Below are 17,513 nucleotides of genomic sequence, written 5' to 3' on the forward strand. Positions count from 1 at the left end.
TGTACTAAATGAACATCATGCTGGATTCAAGAAGACTTGAAACTAGAGATTGAGACCATAAACTCACGTTTACAATGTTTACTGAGATAATACATCGAGAGAGAAGTAGGCTCATTTTCTCATAGACTTCTATACAATCAGAGAGGAGTCGCCCCCTGGTGGCCGACAGAGAGAATGCAGCTTTAAGGACCTTCAGCTTCATTGTTCAGAGGTTGTCTATCGGTTTAAACAAACTACAACTCTCAGTAAGTGACTACATTTAAAATGCTTGTTGTGTGATGCATTATACCCCCACGGACCTGGATCTCAGCGGAGATGGCTGCGTTCAGGGCCGACTCCAAGCCGCCGTCGGCCATCAGGCTGCTGACCAACAGGTCGATCATGAAGCGGCGTCCAGGGCTCACGCTCATCTCGTTCCCAGACGCTGGGATGGATGGATGGATAAATAAATAAAATGTCAGGTTGTTTGTAAAAGATCAGAGCTAATGGATGCGTCAGTGTGGTGTTCTTCACCCACCGGTGTTGGGCAGCAGCGAGGACAGCGCCCGCGCTCTCTCCTCGGCGGTGGGCAGCAGCACCGACCAGCCGCTCTGCAGGACGGCTTGGGCCGCCGCCTGGACAGTGTTGAGCACGCCGGCGTTGCTGGCGAGCACCACCACCGTTTGTTTGAGGTTGTTGAGCAGCACGCTGCCGAGACCCAGACCCAGCTCCTCCGGGTCCACCTGATTACTGATGGCTGCATGGAGCTGAGAACAGGGGGTTCCCAGGTATACATGAACATCGTGATCAGCAGTACAATCGGTCTTTATTCTTGTACCCATCTTACTCTATTTAGCTTGTTTTTATTATCTTACAATATGCAAAATAGATAAATAAAAAAAACATCTGGATCTCCTGCTTTGCCTGTAATTTCAATTATAATGTCTTTCATTTGAACACTTGTCTTTTTGAAGATGTATGTAAAATGCTTAGAATTGCCTTGTTGAATTGCAGAATAAATGTGTGATATAAATAAATGTGTGATATAAATAAATGTGTGATATAAATAAATGTGTGATATAAATGAATGTGTGATATAAATAACTGCGTGTCGTCAACGAGACTCGAGAGATGGTGTTGACGTTGAGTAAAAGGAAGGTGGTCTACCTGGAGCCGGAGCAGGTTGAGCGTGGAGACCACCATGCACTCCTTCTCCTGAGGGGGGGGCCAGTCAGAGCTGCCGTCCATCCCGTCGCTGACCTGTCGCAGCAGCAGGTCCAACTGCTCAAAGGTCACGGGGCAGACGTCCACCACGAAGGGCACCCGCTGCCCGACCGACCACTGAGAGCAGGAGGACCAGGCGAAGCTCTGAGGACACAACAACACACACCCAGTAGGTTTCAGGTCCGTCGAGCGTATACAGGGAATATAAATCCCACCGACGGGGGAGGAGCATCACCTGTCCAGGGCCGCAGCAGATCCCCACGATGTGCTTGGCGTTGAGGCCCGGCAGCGCCTTCGGCTGCTTCTTGTTGGAGAACAGTGTGTCAAAGTGCTGCAGTTTGTCGTTGCTGCCCCAGCTGTGCACCTCGCCGTCCTCGGTGAGGGCGAGGCAGTGAGTCGAGCCCACGGCAACATCCACCACCTTCTTCCCTGCTGGGACACAAACACACACACACTTAGAAAAACTATTAACGCTTATTACAGGTACACAGGACTACACCCATTCATACTAAATATAGTAGGAAAATATATTCTATATTTGGCATCTAAAAGCATCTATACGCAGTTGAAAGGACCTGATTAACTGGGCGACTCACCCTGCAGACTGTCTAGTAACTTGGGGTATCGAACGTGCTCGTCGGTGCCATGGCCGAGCCGCTGGTTGTCTCCCTTCCCCCACGTGTAAACCTGGCCGTCCTTGGTGAGGGCCACGGAGAACTGGCTTCCGCAGCACACCTTCACCATGTCCAGGTCCTGCAGCTTCTCCACCAGTTTGGGGGTCTTGCAGCCGTCGCTGCCCCCTCGGCCCAGTTTACCGTAGTCCCCGTCCCCCCAGGACCAGACCTGACCTGTGGAGACGCACGGAGACGGTAAGCAACTGGGCAGCAGCAACCAGGCAGGAACTGGGCAGCAACTGAGCAGCGACCGGGCAGCAGCCGGGCAGTAACCTCACAATCAGAAATTATCCCAACATGGGGTAACTGCAGTTCCTCAAACAACCACTGGAGGCTCCAAAAGCTAGTCAATCTGCATCAACTTCCATGTTAAAATGACCAACTTTACAACAGATAAAAATGTGGTTACAGACTCTTTCACATCATCAGCTCTTTTGCCCTGATGTGAATACATTACTGACGCATGCTAATGGATGAAGTCCTTCTTACCGTTCTCCGTCACAGCGAGCGTCTGGGCGTCACCGCTCCCACACGCTACGTCCACCACCTTGAGCCCCTTCAGCGCCGTTACCAGCATGGGCGTGGTCTGGTCCTCACTGGAGCCTGGAAGCACAGTCACAAGAAGGCTCTTCATCACTAACAAACACACAGACGTGTGGTCACTCGCTGCAGGCTGATGGGGGCGGAGCTTACCGTGGCCCAGCCGGCCGTAGTTCCCTCGGCCCCATGTATAGAGCTCGCCGTCGGCAGTGAGGGCGGCGCTGTACGTGCTCCCACAGGCAACGTGGACCACGTGCTTCCCCGTCTGCTTCCCGTTGAAGGCTGCGATCACCGTCGGCTCTTCTAGATACCTGCAGACGAGCAGATGTAGAAGGAGATACACCGGCAATCAGGTATGTTCTTATATACGAGTAATAATTTACGCCTGAACCCTGACCCACAAACCGAGGTACATACTGAACCCTGAACCCCAAACCGAGGTAAATACTGAACCTTGACCCACAAACCGAGGTAAATACTGAACCCTGAGCCCCAAACCGAGGTAAATACTGAACCCTGAGCCCCAAACCGAGGTAAATACTGAACCCTGACCCCCAAACCGAGGTAAATACTGAACCTTGACCCACAAACCGAGGTATATACTGAACCCTGACCCAGAAACCGAGGTATATACTGAACCCTGACCCACATACCGAGGTAGGTACTGAACCTAGACCCCCCAAACCGAGGTACGTACTGAAACTTGACCCCCCAAATCAAGGTACGTACTGAACTTTGACCCAATGACCTGCGTTTGCTTACGTGGTGTCTCCGTGTCCCAGGCGGCCCCCGTCCCCGCAGCCCCACGAGAACACCTCTCCATTGGACGACAGGACCAGGTAGTGCTGCCCATCAGGATGAGCCGCCAGCTTCACGATCTTCCTGGAGCTCAGACCGTGGATCAGCATCGGAGCCTACAACGACACGATTCAGAGACTCAGCTGCCTGCACCAGGACGGACCATGTTAACAGACAGAGACCAGCTCCAGGACTGACCAGGGTCGTGCTCTTGTAGTTCTGGGTGTACACAGCACCGGTGCTGGACAGGATAAGGAAGCCCTTCTCCGAGCAGACGATCTGAGCGACCCCGAGACTCGACAGGGCTTTGCAGTAAATGGGCCCATTAACGTTGGCGTACAGCTTCCAGCCCAGCAGGCCCCAGGCAATCACTTCCTGTAGGGTCCCCTGGAGGCAGGAGACGGAGACAGTGACATGATGGTCGTAGCAACAACACACAACCATTGAAAAACTCACACTGTGTATACACGTCAACCTTTCACATCGGGGACGATCAGAGGTGGGTAGTAATGCGCTACATTTACTCTGTTACATTTACTTGAGTAACTTTTTGGAAAAATTGTACTTCTATGAGTAGTTTCAAAGCAGCATACTTTTTACTTTTACTTAAGTAAATTTGTGAAGAAGGAGCGGTACTTTTACTCCGTTACATTGGGCTGATTCTGCTCGCTACTTTTTTTTTTATCGATCCGTCTGCTGCATGGTCTGTTTTGTTTATGTGGGGACCAGAGCCAGTGGCGCCGCCAGCCGGAATCCTGTACGCACTGTGCGTACTTTTTTGAAGGTGGACTAGATATTTAAATTTCAGCGGGTGACACCAAACCACGTCTGCCCAAGCAAGTCAGAGCTTTTCTTTCGCTCACACAGTGACCTGGAGAGACGCAGCCGCATTTGAGAGGACGATCGCGCGTGTGTGCGCAATTACGCATAGCGTGTGTTGGTCCCTCTCCACTACACAATACAGCTCGGCTCTAGTCTCGTCACCTCTCTGCTGCTGAGCACTGTGGGCCGAGCCGATGCACGTCTCTCTCCCCGGGCCAGCAGAGTTATCATACCGTACTGTGCGTGTGTGTCCAAGCGTGTGTGTGCGTGCGTGCGTGGAGTGCTCACTGATACTGAAAACATTAGATTCTGTCTAAAAAAAGTATTTCTCCATTTGTTGTTGTATTTTGCCGTTTCTGTGCGTACATTGAAATTGAATCCTAGTGACGTCTAACTCCGTTTCACCAATCAGGCAAAGCCTAAGCCATCACATGACCGCACACACATTCCCCGCGGCAAACAGGCGGAAAAGAGCGCAGAAACAAAACGATGGAGACGGCATGCAATTCCGAAGAAGCCGAAGAGGAGGAGGCACAACACCCCTGGCCCCACATAAAAGAAATGTTCACACTCCAGGCAAAAAAAAAAAAACAGCTACATTATGCGTTGCCATTTGTGTCTCCCGAAACAAGTGGAGTTATTTATTTATTATTGTTTATTATAAACTGTTTCAGTTGTCTAAGGGAATTCTCCGTGCATTATTTGAGATTATTTGACCTGATTAATAAAGGAGGTTACTCGGCAGTTACTCTGTACTTGAGTAGTTTTTTCACCCATTACTTTTTACTCTTACTCAAGTAACACAGGGTGACAATACTTTTTACTTTTACTTGAGTCATATTATTCTAAAGTAACAGTACTCTTACTTGAGTACAATTTTTGGCTAATCTACCCACCTCTGGGGACGATCAATGTGGGATGTAGGACATTACTAGTATAATTGCCACATCAAGTTTTTAGGCCTCCATCTTGTGATGTTGAGGCGTGAGTTTTTGTATGTGGACGGAAATATCCATAAAGGAGGTATGATGGTGGTGATGGTATAGAACTTTTGAACTTGAATTTTATTTATATTGTGTGAATAATGAGTAAATTAATTAATAATAACAATAAGAAACACACCGTCAAAGAGAGTTAAATGACTTCCTGATGTGAAATTTAAATTTAAAAATTAAAGCCCTCTAAAATGCTATAATCTATATACGAGATCTGAGAAAATACTGAGATACTATTATTTAAACCTACTTTCACATTTGATCCATAGCTGTTCAACAACTAACAGGTGTTTATTCAAGCCTGATCATCACCATATCATACAGTACAATAAATAGGACAGTGTGTACATCCAATATAGATATAGATCCATATCATAAAGGAAGAGCCAACATAACCCCAGTTGTAGAAGATAACTAATCATTGCCAGTTGATAAAGAGAGTGGTCACCTTGTGTGATGTGGGTGAGTTGCAGTGCGGAGGGCTGCAGGGAGACGCCAGCCGGTCCAGGTGAGCCATGATCACCACGGCCGTTTGCCGCAGGTCGATCGCCAGGTCATTATCCTGAGGCAACGTCAGATAGCGCAGGAAGCTCTCATTAGGACTCATCTGGGCTGTGAGGATCTGAAAACCACAGTAATCAACCACAAAGTGCTCATTAGCTCCGAGAAGCACTTTAAGACCCGGCGTTCCTAAGAAACACAACGAGGAAACGTTGTGTTGGGGAGCTGGATTCTCTCATTCTCCCGTCTTATCTAGCTGTGATTTAATATGAATAACCAGATGAAAAGGATGCTAAAATAACTCCATAATGATGGTGATCGTATCGTAGACCTCTGGGGGACCACAGACAGTCTCTGGTTTCTCTATATAGTCTGGTCTGGTCTCTGGACTAATGTGAGCTATTATCGTAGATCTCTGGGGGTCCACAGACACAGGAGACAAGGTTTGGTTCCTCCATTTAGGATCTCTAGCATCTCAACGCTGAGAGGATTTAGAGACGGCATCATGCAAATTTCTTTCCTGGAATTCAAATATTTCATCGCCTCAGCACATATTTGCATCCATTTACATGGAGTTTGTGTGCAAAACAAAGTGAGACAGATGGTGGCGGTCTCCGAGAGGAAATGCTCACCTCTGCTTCCTCCTCAGGGACGGGCTCCTCCTTGCTGCTGTGGATGTTGTGGAAGCGCTGCAGGAGGGGCAGCAGGGGGGCGCTGGTCCCCTGGGTGGACCGCTCGTTGTCCATCTCTCTGGTCCCGCTTTCCCACAGACGCAGCAGCAGCAGCACGGCAGACAGCAGCTGGCTGGGGGGAGACCAGAATCCAGGATCACTCACTAACTATCCAGTTCTAGGTAGAGGACTACGTAGAGGATTACCAAGGGGACTACGTAGAGGACTACATAGAGGAATAAAGAGAGGACTACCTATGGGACAACCCAGAGGACTAGGTAGAGGACAGACATTAGTCCACAGAATTTGGTTGTGGTTTTGGGGGTCTCTGGTTACCTGAGTGTCCCCCTCTGCACAGCCAGCTCCAGCAGGATGGCCAGGGCCAGGTGCTGGTCCTGGAGGGGAATGTTGCCTTTGGTGCTGGCGCTCCCGTGGACGTCGCTGGTCCCAGAGAAGACAAGTAAAGATTATCCATCACGTCTTAAAGTAAACACGCTGAGCGGCGGATCAGTAAGTAACGGACCTGAGGAACTTGGTGGCCCTCTCTACAACCTCGAGCCAGACCGAGGACACGGTCCCCTCGTCGAACAGCGTGGCCTCTGGGAGGGCTCGCAGCGCATCCAGAGACTCCTGGAGCAGCTCGCTGCAGAGGTCCGCATCATCACCTGGAGAACACAGACCTGGTTTTAGACTCACCACACAAGGGGACCCACATATATAAAAGGTTCTCCAAGACCAGCAAGGAGTTAAAAGTCTGAAGTCTAAAATGCAACCGATGCAAGAAGTTAGTGTGGAGAACCGTTTATACATTGCGTATCGGTTCTGAGCTGCTCGATGAATACGGACTCAACCTTGCATGTTTAAACAGACAATAAGCTATAAACGAAACACATCTAATAAATAACCTGCATAAGGCATGCGACAATATCAAGATAAATTCACATATTTTATGTTTATTACAACGCCAACAACCGGCATCTGTGCTACCTAACTTTTCCATGAATATACTACATTCATTTTTCTAATTAACACATCACAACATGTGACAACACCTCGTTAAGGTCCTTAGGGTGATGGCCGTTGATGGTTATGGTTGGTTTTATTTATATGAGGCTAAATTGTCATCTTATGGGTGTTTATTGATCGGGCGGTTGGGCTAAGATCGGTAGCTTTCACTTGATGTCATAGCAACGGAAAACATCCGGTGTTAGCGGAACCAAGCAACGTGCTTATATCGGCTATGACTATTATTTTGTCCTTTTTAGTGAACAACAATCAAACAATCCTAAATAAGATGACCGTGGATCAAAAGGTCTCTCTGCATAAAAACAAGGATAAATACATTTTCTAAAAATGTATTTTGTAGCTTGTAGGCTCCATTTTTCACATCTCCACCATGATGAATCCAGATCTACTCATCACAGTAAAATCCTATCTGCTCCCGTCCCAGGTGGAGGATTTGTACGTGGGATCATTCAGCAGGTGGAGGCTGAAAACACAGCCCACTGTTACACTGTTGGTTCCAGGAATACAACGAGACGGAGGCTGACGAGGCTTAACAGCCCGTCTGTGTGCGTCTCCTGTTACAGGAAGGCTAGAAGAGGGCGGCTCGCTGGTCCTACCCAGTCCCTGTGGACTCCAGCACCGGTCCAACCAAAACAGCATCTCTACTCACCAAGCTTCACAACAAAAGGACTTAAAAAACATTTTTTTTAAAAAAAGCACCAAACCATAGAGCTTCCTACCATCTCCATCGTAGAGTTTTAACCTCAGTTCATGTTGAAACAGTTGAAACCACAGATAATGGCATTGGCTCATCTACGTTGGAACATCTAGCGGCGGAACGTTCCACGCTGGCGTTCTCCTTCAAATACATGTATGTGTGTGGCCACTTAATATGAAGCACACCCACATCTGGAGAGTCTGTTTAGATTACATTCTCCATCACTGGTGGTTAAAGGTTCCATTTATTCCAGGATTCACGTTTTGCTGTTTTTACGACGTTTAAAAAGTGGTCGTCACTGACGGCAACCGAAGGCCAAGGACCGGTTGCCAATGGCAACCCGGCATCCATTACCAGCGGGGGACACAACGCGTCACACTGCCACGTTCTTACCTGACCTCCAGGCCCGACGCAGGAAGGCGAAGGCGAAGGAGAGCGCTGCCCTGGAGCCGACTCTGGCCAAACCTTCAACACCTTTACTGGCCGGACGAGGGCTGGAAACACAACCACACACACGGAGGCATTAACACAGGAAGTGTGTGTGTGTGTGTGTGTGTGTGTGTGTGTGTGTGTGTGTGCAGAAGAGAAGCACACTGTTTCTTTTTTTTCTCAGGAGCATGACATTAATGACAGTTAATATATCTCTGCATGATGCCTGCAGATATCCCATCTACACATATACACAGATAATTATATACTTCTATATCTTAGTAACTAGTATTTAATGTTCACTAAGTAAATAATAGCAGTAAATAAATCATAATGCTTACTTATGCATTCTCCCGTGTATATCTATATGCACATATACATCAAAAGGTATAAGAGAGTGTTAAAAAACAAATATGTATAATAATAGTAAAAATAAAAAAGGGAATAATAATGATGATGATGAATTAACCAAAAAAAGAACAATAATAATAATCCAAAATAAAATAGGGAAAATAAAAACCACGGTTGTTTCTACCTCTTGTTGTCGGCGGCGGGCAGCGGCGGGCTGGCCGGACCCTTCCAGCGGACCTTGTACTTCTCCTCCATCATGCTGTGGCTGAGGGAGATGAGGTAGCGCTCCAGGATGACGAGGCGCTGGCGGAGGCGTTGGGCCGACAGCGTGCTTTTAGCCATTTGAGCCGAGAGCTTCTGCTGGTCGTCGACCAGGACCAGCAGGCAGTCCTTCAACTCTGTCTCATCTGGGTAGAGAGGAGAGACAGGTAAGACACGGGGAGGTGAGACACGGGGAGGTGAGACACGGGGAGGTGAGACACATACCTCCATGAAGACACCAACAAAAAAATACTAGAATGGTATTATTTCAACATTTAAAGTCCCAGTCGGCAATTCGGGTGGATAGAGGGCAGGTCCGATGTTGACTCTGGTTTTATCACGGGCACCTTCGCAATCTATTTTTTTTCCCTTATTTTCCACCGGTGTTTTCTTTTCCTTGGTTGTTTTGGACCTCCTCGTTTTGTTTTTTAACTGAGGAATTGGAAGCTTGTTGCTACTTCCCTCCGCCTCCCCCCTGTGATAGTGGTACGACCCGAGGGAAGAGCTGTGAACACAGCCCTGCGTGCTGAGTGAACAGGATGATCTGGGCTCTGTCAATATTTAGCAAAACAAACAACTTTTTTTTTCTAAAACCGGATGATTTATGTTGTTCTATCGGAGCATAGTGTCCATGTTGCCGACTGGGACTGTAATGAAATATTTCCCAGTAAAAATGATAAAAATATATATTTCACGACACATTTTAATTTGTCAAGCTAAGTAACATTTTAACAGCAACATAAAGCCAGTTTTAATAAAGCAGGTTTACTATGATGCACCAGGGACTCATGAGGACCTTCATTACACCAGCATGGCATGGTGTCTCAGGGAAAAAGGCTCCCGTGACATTTATGCTTATTACTCGTCGTCACGACTGAAAACAGAAAATGAATCACACTCAGTGTTTGGCCCCCCTCCAGCCGTTTGGTTACAACCAGTCCTTTGTTGTGATCTGGTTCTTGAGAAAACGCTTCATTGTGCGTCTGTGGAAGCGACGCTGCCGGGGAGAAGACGAGAGGAGCCAAAATAGCAGATCTGAAATCCACTTAAGCTTCGTGTAAGCCCGACCGGCCTGAAGGCCTATGAGTCGCTCTCACAGTCAGCTGTTCTCAAGACTCATACGGATCCCAGTCAGACCGGGTTGGCTGATTTAACCGTCTCCGTTCCTGCTTGATTTCACAACATTAACGGCCGAGATCAACATGCAGATATCTGAGCGCTCGGTGGAAAAGCAGGAAGTGTGCCGTTTGGACTTTAAAAGGGACAGTGATGTGGATGACGTCCGTCTCTATAGTCGGAGTATTAGTCAGACAGGAGCCGTTATTTACATCTGTGCTCTCTACATTTTAATTTTTTCCCGCTGCCTCCGTTGGTTTGCTTACGTTATTGTTAGAGATGTTACAAGAACATCTCCTCTAATCAGGTCCAGTATGACTCCCCACATATTACTACCCTTCAGGTATTTATTTTTCATTTCATTTGATCCCAATTCTTCCAAAATTTAAACATGAGCAAAAATACACCTTGACATGAATACAACCTATATTAAGCAAACATGAATCTTCCTGTTTGTTTAATATTATGTTGAGAAATTGTACTGGTATACATGGCACTATAGGCTGCTCTACACATTATTATTGGCCCGGTTTAATAAGCAACACAGTTTTATACGATATGTAATAGGGGGTCCCTCCACCGGGTCTCTATTGGCCTTGGGGATCCTTGGCCTGAAAACGTTGAAGACCCCTGAGCTAGAATCTTAATTAAGCTCCCAAAATGCATCAAATTGATGCATTTCACTTTAAATTGTACATTTAGGGTGATATTCTAAATTTGGACACGGACAAATATCAAGTTATTTGTCTCCCAGAGTAATAATAATTTGGTATCGGCCCTGAAAAAGCCACATCTGTCGACACCTGAGTTCAACACAGATTTGCTGATTGCATATATCATACATTTAAGGTTTGTAGGAGTCTAAAATCATCCACAGTAGCTTATCTGTTTTGCTCCAGTACTCCTGTAGTTAACAGACTTCCTATGGAGAACAACATCACTATGACAGATCACTGGTCCACGTAGTGATCCAGTTACTCTACAACCAGACCCGTGTCATTTCCTGCTTTAGAAAATAAAAATAAAATAATTTAAAAAAGGAGCAGCCAGGTGGCAAAGCTCTCCCCCATGCTTATCTCACCCTCCCCCACACTTATCTCCCCCCAACATGACTCTGTCCCACCCAGTCCCACCAGTAAACACAGCTCGAGTGAGAGCCGCTACCCTTCTCTGGACCACATTGCAACACAAACCAGGATCACACTGCGGTCTGAGGGGGGGTAAAAATAACCCCCTCAGACCTGCCGGACAGCAACTCGTCTTTTCAGAGTTTCCACATCTCACGTGGCAGCAAAACATAAACACTCAGCAGGACCCGACAGGCTGATAAACATGTGTCGAAATGGTCACTATCACTGTATCTGCTCGACATTTAGGTGTTGTGAAAGCAGCTGCTGTCGGCCCGGTATTGATGACAGTACTTCCAGGCGGCCGTCTCACCTGGCTGCCGGCCCCAGTCCCAGGTCTCTATGATGGAGTGATGCACGGAGGTCGACGTCTCCTCCTCCTCCTTCTTCTCTTTGTCGTTGGGCTCATCCTTCTTCTGACTCCCAAAGCAGTCGGTGCAATCCTCTGAAATCATCAAGAGAAATTCTGACATAAACCTTCAGTTCCACCAGCGACGTCAACATGCCAGAATAAACTATTCAGCTGTGATTTAACATCAATAACCAGATGAAAACTATGCTGAAATAACTCCATAATGATGGTGATCAGTAAAAAGTGTGAAGTCATGCTTTGTTAGATCCGTCTTCAAGACCACAAGATAACTACTTTTAAAATGCTGGTTTTCTGAATGGAGTCTGGTTGATGGGTGCTAGGCTATGCTAACATTGTAGCTGCTTCATCAACACTCCAAATAAGGTCATCTAAACATAAATACAGCAGAGACCTTGTTGTTTGGACCACAGACAGTCTCTGGTTTCTCCACATAGTCTGGTCTGGTCTCTGGACTAATGTGAGCTACTATCGTAGACCTATGGGGGACCACAGACAGTCTCTGGTTTCTCCACATGGTCTGGTCTGGTCCATGGACTAATGTACCTGGATGAGCGGATTCCTCGCCGTTGAACGTTATCTCCTCGTCTTTCACCATCTCGTTCCACATCTCGCTGAGCCCCTCTGGAGAGAACGCTCGCTGCCGATACAGAGCCACAGACAGGAAGTCAGCAGCACGGCACATTTAAAATACAGTCAGTGATTATTCATGTATATTAATGACGGTCACATCATCAGGGCTTCATAACAGCAGCAGGTTTGTTTCCTGTTGTAGTGTCTTCTCACTAATCCCGTTTAAAAAAAGATTCACATTTCTTATATTTTAGTCCTCTTTGGCGTGTGTCCTCATAGCATCAGATGAGATCAACATGTTACAAACCTCAGGGAGACAACTGAAGAGGGAAAGAGATTATTGTGAGTTGAAATAGACCTGGGTTTTAAAAATAAGCCTCCAGGAATCATCAGCATGATGACAGACTCACACTGTGGGTCTATTTTGTAAACTGTATTTATTTATTTATTGTTCTCTATGATCTGCGCACACACAAAGATGTGTTCATCTGCGATGGAATAAAAATAAACACGATAATTACTGAATCCGACAGCCGAGCAAAGACAACAACCCATCAGAAACACGTACAGGGACGAAAGCGGAAAACTCAGCGGAAACATTCGGTGTCCGCCGGCCAATCGGCTCCTAAAAACAAGCTTTATTTGTCTGTCTGACATATAAAGCTCAGGACACACTAATATCGGGGTTCCTACACCTTTTTCCAAAGTCAAATTCAAGCACTTTTCAAGCATTTCAAGGTGTATTTCCATGCCTTTCCAGCACGTTCCAGCTGTGGTAAACTACATATTTGTATCAAATACAATACTCAGTCTTACTCTACTTATTATTGCACTTGTTCATCACATTAAAATGAGATGTTATTGTCCGTTAAAAAACCAACATGATGTTGCGAGACAGCTTTTTACAGAAGAACCACAAATGAAAGGAAAACAAATTCCACTAAAAGTTCCACAGAAATATAATCACCAACTATTTTAAACATCTGTTCATCATCAAAAGTCATTTTCCATGCAGAAATGTCAGAAAATGCCGTTTTCAGTCCCTTATCTTCTTTTCTCTGTGTTATATCATGTCATCACATAGAACATACATTTCAAGCACTTTCAAGCACTTTATTCTAAATCCCAGCACTTTTCAAAACCTTGAAAACACCACACTAAAATTCAAGTGTTTTCAAGGATTTCCAGCACCCGCACCAACCCTGGATATATGTAGAAGAAAAACCTCACACTTTCTCCTCATTGGGAACAATCGGGAAAAAAAGAGGCTGGAGCTCAGAAACAAAACATAATTCTTCCTCTGGTTTCACCCGTGTGAACAGCCTTCTTAACTCATCTCATCAGATATCGGATATAAGTGAGAGGACAAAACAGCTGCTTTTTAAAACCTCCCTCCCGCTGATGCAACATTCACACTTTGCTTCAGCGCTCGAAAGACGACTCTCACTTTCCAAGGATCCGGTGTCCTAAAATGTCAAAAACACGTTCAACTCCGGACCAGACTCACAACACTGAAGATGCCTTCAGAGGCGGTGGGAAAACACAAGACACCAGGGGCCAATTTTAGTCCTCGTTTGGTGGACGGGCTGCAATTGTTTTTCTTTCCTTTTTTACTGAGTAGAATGAGACGGTAGATTTTAGGGTGTTTTCTCTACATCCATCATGGGTTAATCGAAAGACTCATAATTACCACCAACAGGAGTTTGTTTCCACAACACAGATATGTGAGCCTACTGTAATATTATAGGATGAGTGTCATTGAGAGGCCCCGCCCCCTTCCTGTGTCCACCGTGAGAGACAAATATTATATTGTAATAATATTGATCCAGTTTGAGTTGCTCCATGAATTCCACATGTGATGTTTGTCAGTTTAACAGATAATTTGTCGTTTAGTTTTCAATTAAGGATTTTCACAGTCTGATACTTTTAGACCATAAAGTGACATGTAATTTTTTTTTAATTCATATTAACCAGATAATCCAACGGCCCTAAAACATTCTGGAATCAATTCACATTTTGTTTCCAAAATAAATATGTTTTATTGTGTCACAGACAAGACACATCCATCCATCCATTTTCTACCGCTTATCCTGTATTTAGGGTCACGGGGGGGCTGGAGCCTATCCCAGCTATCATTGGGCGAAGGCAGGGTACACCCTGGACAGGACGCCAGTCTATCACAGGGCCCAGACAAGACACATAACATCCTTTTTTAGTGACAAACGAATAATCTTAAATACGGTGATCATAACTGATCAGGTCTCCCTGCATAAATAAAAGGATAAATAAAGTTGCATTGTTGCATCCTGTATTCCTCGTCTGACGGCTTCTCGTGGAGATATTTGTGATTTTCCATCACCATCCACTTATTGTGAACATCTAATAATAATAACACAATAATCTTTCAAATTGAAGGAAAATCAAATCTCTTCCCCTCCTCCCCAGTCTAAAGACTACACCAGTCTTAGTCTCACGTACCTGGAGGTCTATCTTCAGCCATTTGTCGTGAAATCTCAGCTGAGCGTCGAGGGTAAAAGACGGAGACGGCATCTTGCCCTCTTCCTCTCCCGGCTGCAGACGCAGCCAACCTGCAACGTGAAAACACAGAGGTCAGTCAGAGGAACGTCATCAGCTAATAATCCCCGACATTAAGTAAGAAATGGTTATGAGAGCAAAAAAAAGAAGCAATAACCAGGAAATGGCTGAGCACTGAATGTCCAACTATACTGGACTGGATAGAAATAGTAAAAGAAATTCACAACATGAGATATATTCCCTGAGATATGATACAGAGAAGGGCAACAGATATTGGAAGAAATAGAGATGTTACTTGGTGTGACAGGAATTTTTCATTTAGTGGTTTATTATAGGTTGATTAGAAGGTTGAATAGTTTTGACTTATAATATTCCAGTGTCATGAGGTTACCTGTATTCTCATGTATGTCATGTCATGTGTTACATGAGTTGTAAAATGCATCTTGTGACACCAGTACAGCTGGCAAGTCAATATGGATCTATGGACACTGATGAGTGGCTTCAAACACAACATTGTGGACAAAGTTCTCCATCTACACAAACAACGGAACAATGCTTCTCTGATGACGCGTCACAAACATCTGTATAGAAAGCCCTTCTCAAGACTGAAGAATGGGCAGACTTTTAAGGAGAGTTTGCTCTGAAGCTGCATATTGGTGATGCGGTCTGCTTGGACATCCTGTTTGTGAGGGCTTTGACTTAAGTATTAGACTTTGTCCATTTACAGTATGTCTAGAGCGACTGCTAGCCTGTTTTGGACTCTTTAATAAATTACTCAAAGCACTGTTGGAGTAGTATTCCTATTTCTCACCAGGAAATCATAAACCGATTTCCACCACACTTGGATGTAAGATGACCTAACTGTAATATGTTTGCTCTGGATTGACTTTATAAAATGGAGGAATGCTCCCCTCTAAAGCGAGGTTATACCTCAAAAGTAACTTATTGACACAGTTTATTTAGAAAGAAAGAAAGTGCAAAAAAAATAGAAACAAGTGTCAGGTCGTTCTCTGGGATGAGGCTCTGGCGCTGCTAGTTTATTAGTCCTTTCTATTTTTTTTTACTTTTGAATGATAATGCAGTATTTCACATTGTCAAAGATGACCCTGTTTTGTTTATGTATTTCTAAATTTATTTCCCAAAACAATGTTGTAAAAAACTAGATTGTAATATTTATATATTTGCAGTATTACAGACGGGTAGTCTGTGGTGACATCCCCCCGGAGGTGAAAAATAAATAAAAATAAATGCTGTATTACAGTTTGTCTCCATTTTATACACAGAAAAAAAGCTAACATTCACACATCTTGAGAACTTGAATCTTGCATATCAATAAAAACTCTTTTATATTCCAGTTTCCTCTAAATGTGATTAAAAAAAACAGTTTTAAACCAGTCTGTTACGGGATAACCGGTGGATTGAACTGACCGATGTCAGGACAGCAGAGTCACTTGCCACCTTCCACAAAAGATTCAAGCCTCACCTGTTCAGACTTCACCTGGACTCTGCATAGCATGACTCACTCCTAATCCCCCCCCCCCCCAAATGCACTTCTATGTTCTTCCCTATAGCACTTTGATCATAGCATTGTACTTGAGGTATCCTTGCTGTACAGCTTTACTCAGATAAGGACCTAACACGTTTTTTTTCTTTTTCGCTCTTACTTTATCAGCAATGTGATGTTCTTTCGACACATGTACTTACTGTAAGTCGCTTTGGACAAAAGAGTCTGCTAAATACTCTTAATGTATATGTGATGACAAACTATACTAGCATTAACCTCAAACTGGTAAATTTACACAGTCAAGATAAAAACATGAACAACCTTATCACCCAAATGTCAACAGGGGGGGGGGCAACACCAGCTGTTTAACACACAAACTTACTTGTAGACCCATTATAATGCTTTTATCACGTTGCAGCTGAAGCAACGTTACACAGGGAGGATGCTCAATCCGGATCAACTGTTCGAGTTACACAGCCGAGTCATCTCCAGCTACAGAAAAACACCCATAACTGTGCATGTTGGGGCATTTAGCTTTAGCTAAATAACAAAATTACGAGTTATTTAGACGTAACGCTATCCGTGACTAAATAACATTACTTACACCAGACAGGGAGTGAAACGAGTAGCATCAAATGCTAGCAAGGACACCGTCCGTTCACCTTGACACCGCGGCTGTTAGCCCCGGTTTTAACGGACGGTAACGGACGCTAGTTCCGCGGGGTTACACCGGACACTGACACGGCAACAAGCCAAGCTCGTAAACGCAAAACACGTCAAACGCCTTGTGTAACGTTCACGTTAGCGCTAGCGAGCTAAGTGGTTAGCCTTAGCTCGCTAGGCGGCTAGTAACGCTACACCAAAGCTCATCGTCCGGGGCAACGGCGAGCAGAAGCTCACGAGACGCCGAACCGAGTTCTCCGTGTCCGCGAGACTCCCGCCACACGGAGGGGCGACATGTCACGTTACAAACGGCCACGTTACCTTGCAGGGTCTTCCTCGGGCTACTCTCGGAGCCCCTCAGCTGCTGCTCTGCTGCATTAACGAGACATACTGGGCTTTGATTGACAGCTCGCGGACGGGCACGAGGCATGGAAACAATTTACGTAGTCGCAACCGGGGGAGAGAGTCGACGCGTTCGATTTGCGCCGCTGCAGCGCGGCGGCGAGGGCGGGGCCTCCTACTTGCGAGGTGCTCCGGGTGGAAGGCCGAGCGTACACCCCCGCCCGCTCGTACCGGCCCGCGCCTTAAAACGTGCGCTCCTTCTGTAATTTTTTTTTGTTTTGAGGCGGGACATAGGAGGGGCGGGGTTGGCCTGTA

The 17,513-nt window shown here is 45.7% G+C and overlaps 1 protein-coding gene across 8 annotated transcripts in view; it reads right to left on the reverse strand.

The window, feature by feature from the left end:
- The window catches only part of herc2 (HECT and RLD domain containing E3 ubiquitin protein ligase 2), a 57,578-nt gene extending 40,290 nt beyond the window's left edge, over positions 1–17,288 (reverse strand). For 4 of the 8 annotated variants that reach the window (XM_084012122.1, XM_084012121.1, XM_084012119.1 and 1 more), the window contains exons 1-19: positions 17,178–17,288; positions 14,633–14,742; positions 12,128–12,221; positions 11,525–11,656; positions 8,892–9,114; positions 8,321–8,421; positions 6,728–6,869; positions 6,541–6,645; positions 6,166–6,337; positions 5,481–5,654; positions 3,414–3,602; positions 3,180–3,331; positions 2,571–2,728; positions 2,367–2,480; positions 1,800–2,051; positions 1,439–1,632; positions 1,147–1,347; positions 518–746; positions 300–424 (exon numbers count right to left, since the gene is read on the reverse strand). In XM_084012122.1, the coding sequence (XP_083868248.1) occupies positions 300–424; positions 518–746; positions 1,147–1,347; positions 1,439–1,632; positions 1,800–2,051; positions 2,367–2,480; positions 2,571–2,728; positions 3,180–3,331; positions 3,414–3,602; positions 5,481–5,654; positions 6,166–6,337; positions 6,541–6,645; positions 6,728–6,869; positions 8,321–8,421; positions 8,892–9,114; positions 11,525–11,656; positions 12,128–12,221; positions 14,633–14,742; positions 17,178–17,286 (2,976 nt within the window). In that variant the 5' untranslated portion in view covers positions 17,287–17,288. Of the gene's footprint in view, positions 1–299; positions 425–517; positions 747–1,146; positions 1,348–1,438; positions 1,636–1,799; positions 2,052–2,366; positions 2,481–2,570; positions 2,729–3,179; positions 3,332–3,413; positions 3,603–5,480; positions 5,655–6,165; positions 6,338–6,540; positions 6,646–6,727; positions 6,870–8,320; positions 8,422–8,891; positions 9,115–11,524; positions 11,657–12,127; positions 12,222–14,632; positions 14,743–17,177 lie in introns of all 8 variants that reach the window. The other 4 variants (XM_084012120.1, XM_084012118.1, XM_084012116.1 and 1 more) reach the window with 1 other exon arrangement.
- Between the last annotated feature and the right edge of the window lie 225 nt (positions 17,289–17,513).

This window comes from Eutrigla gurnardus, assembly GCF_963514095.1.
Source record: "Eutrigla gurnardus genome assembly, chromosome: 6".
NCBI classification, from domain to species: domain Eukaryota; kingdom Metazoa; phylum Chordata; class Actinopteri; order Perciformes; family Triglidae; genus Eutrigla; species Eutrigla gurnardus.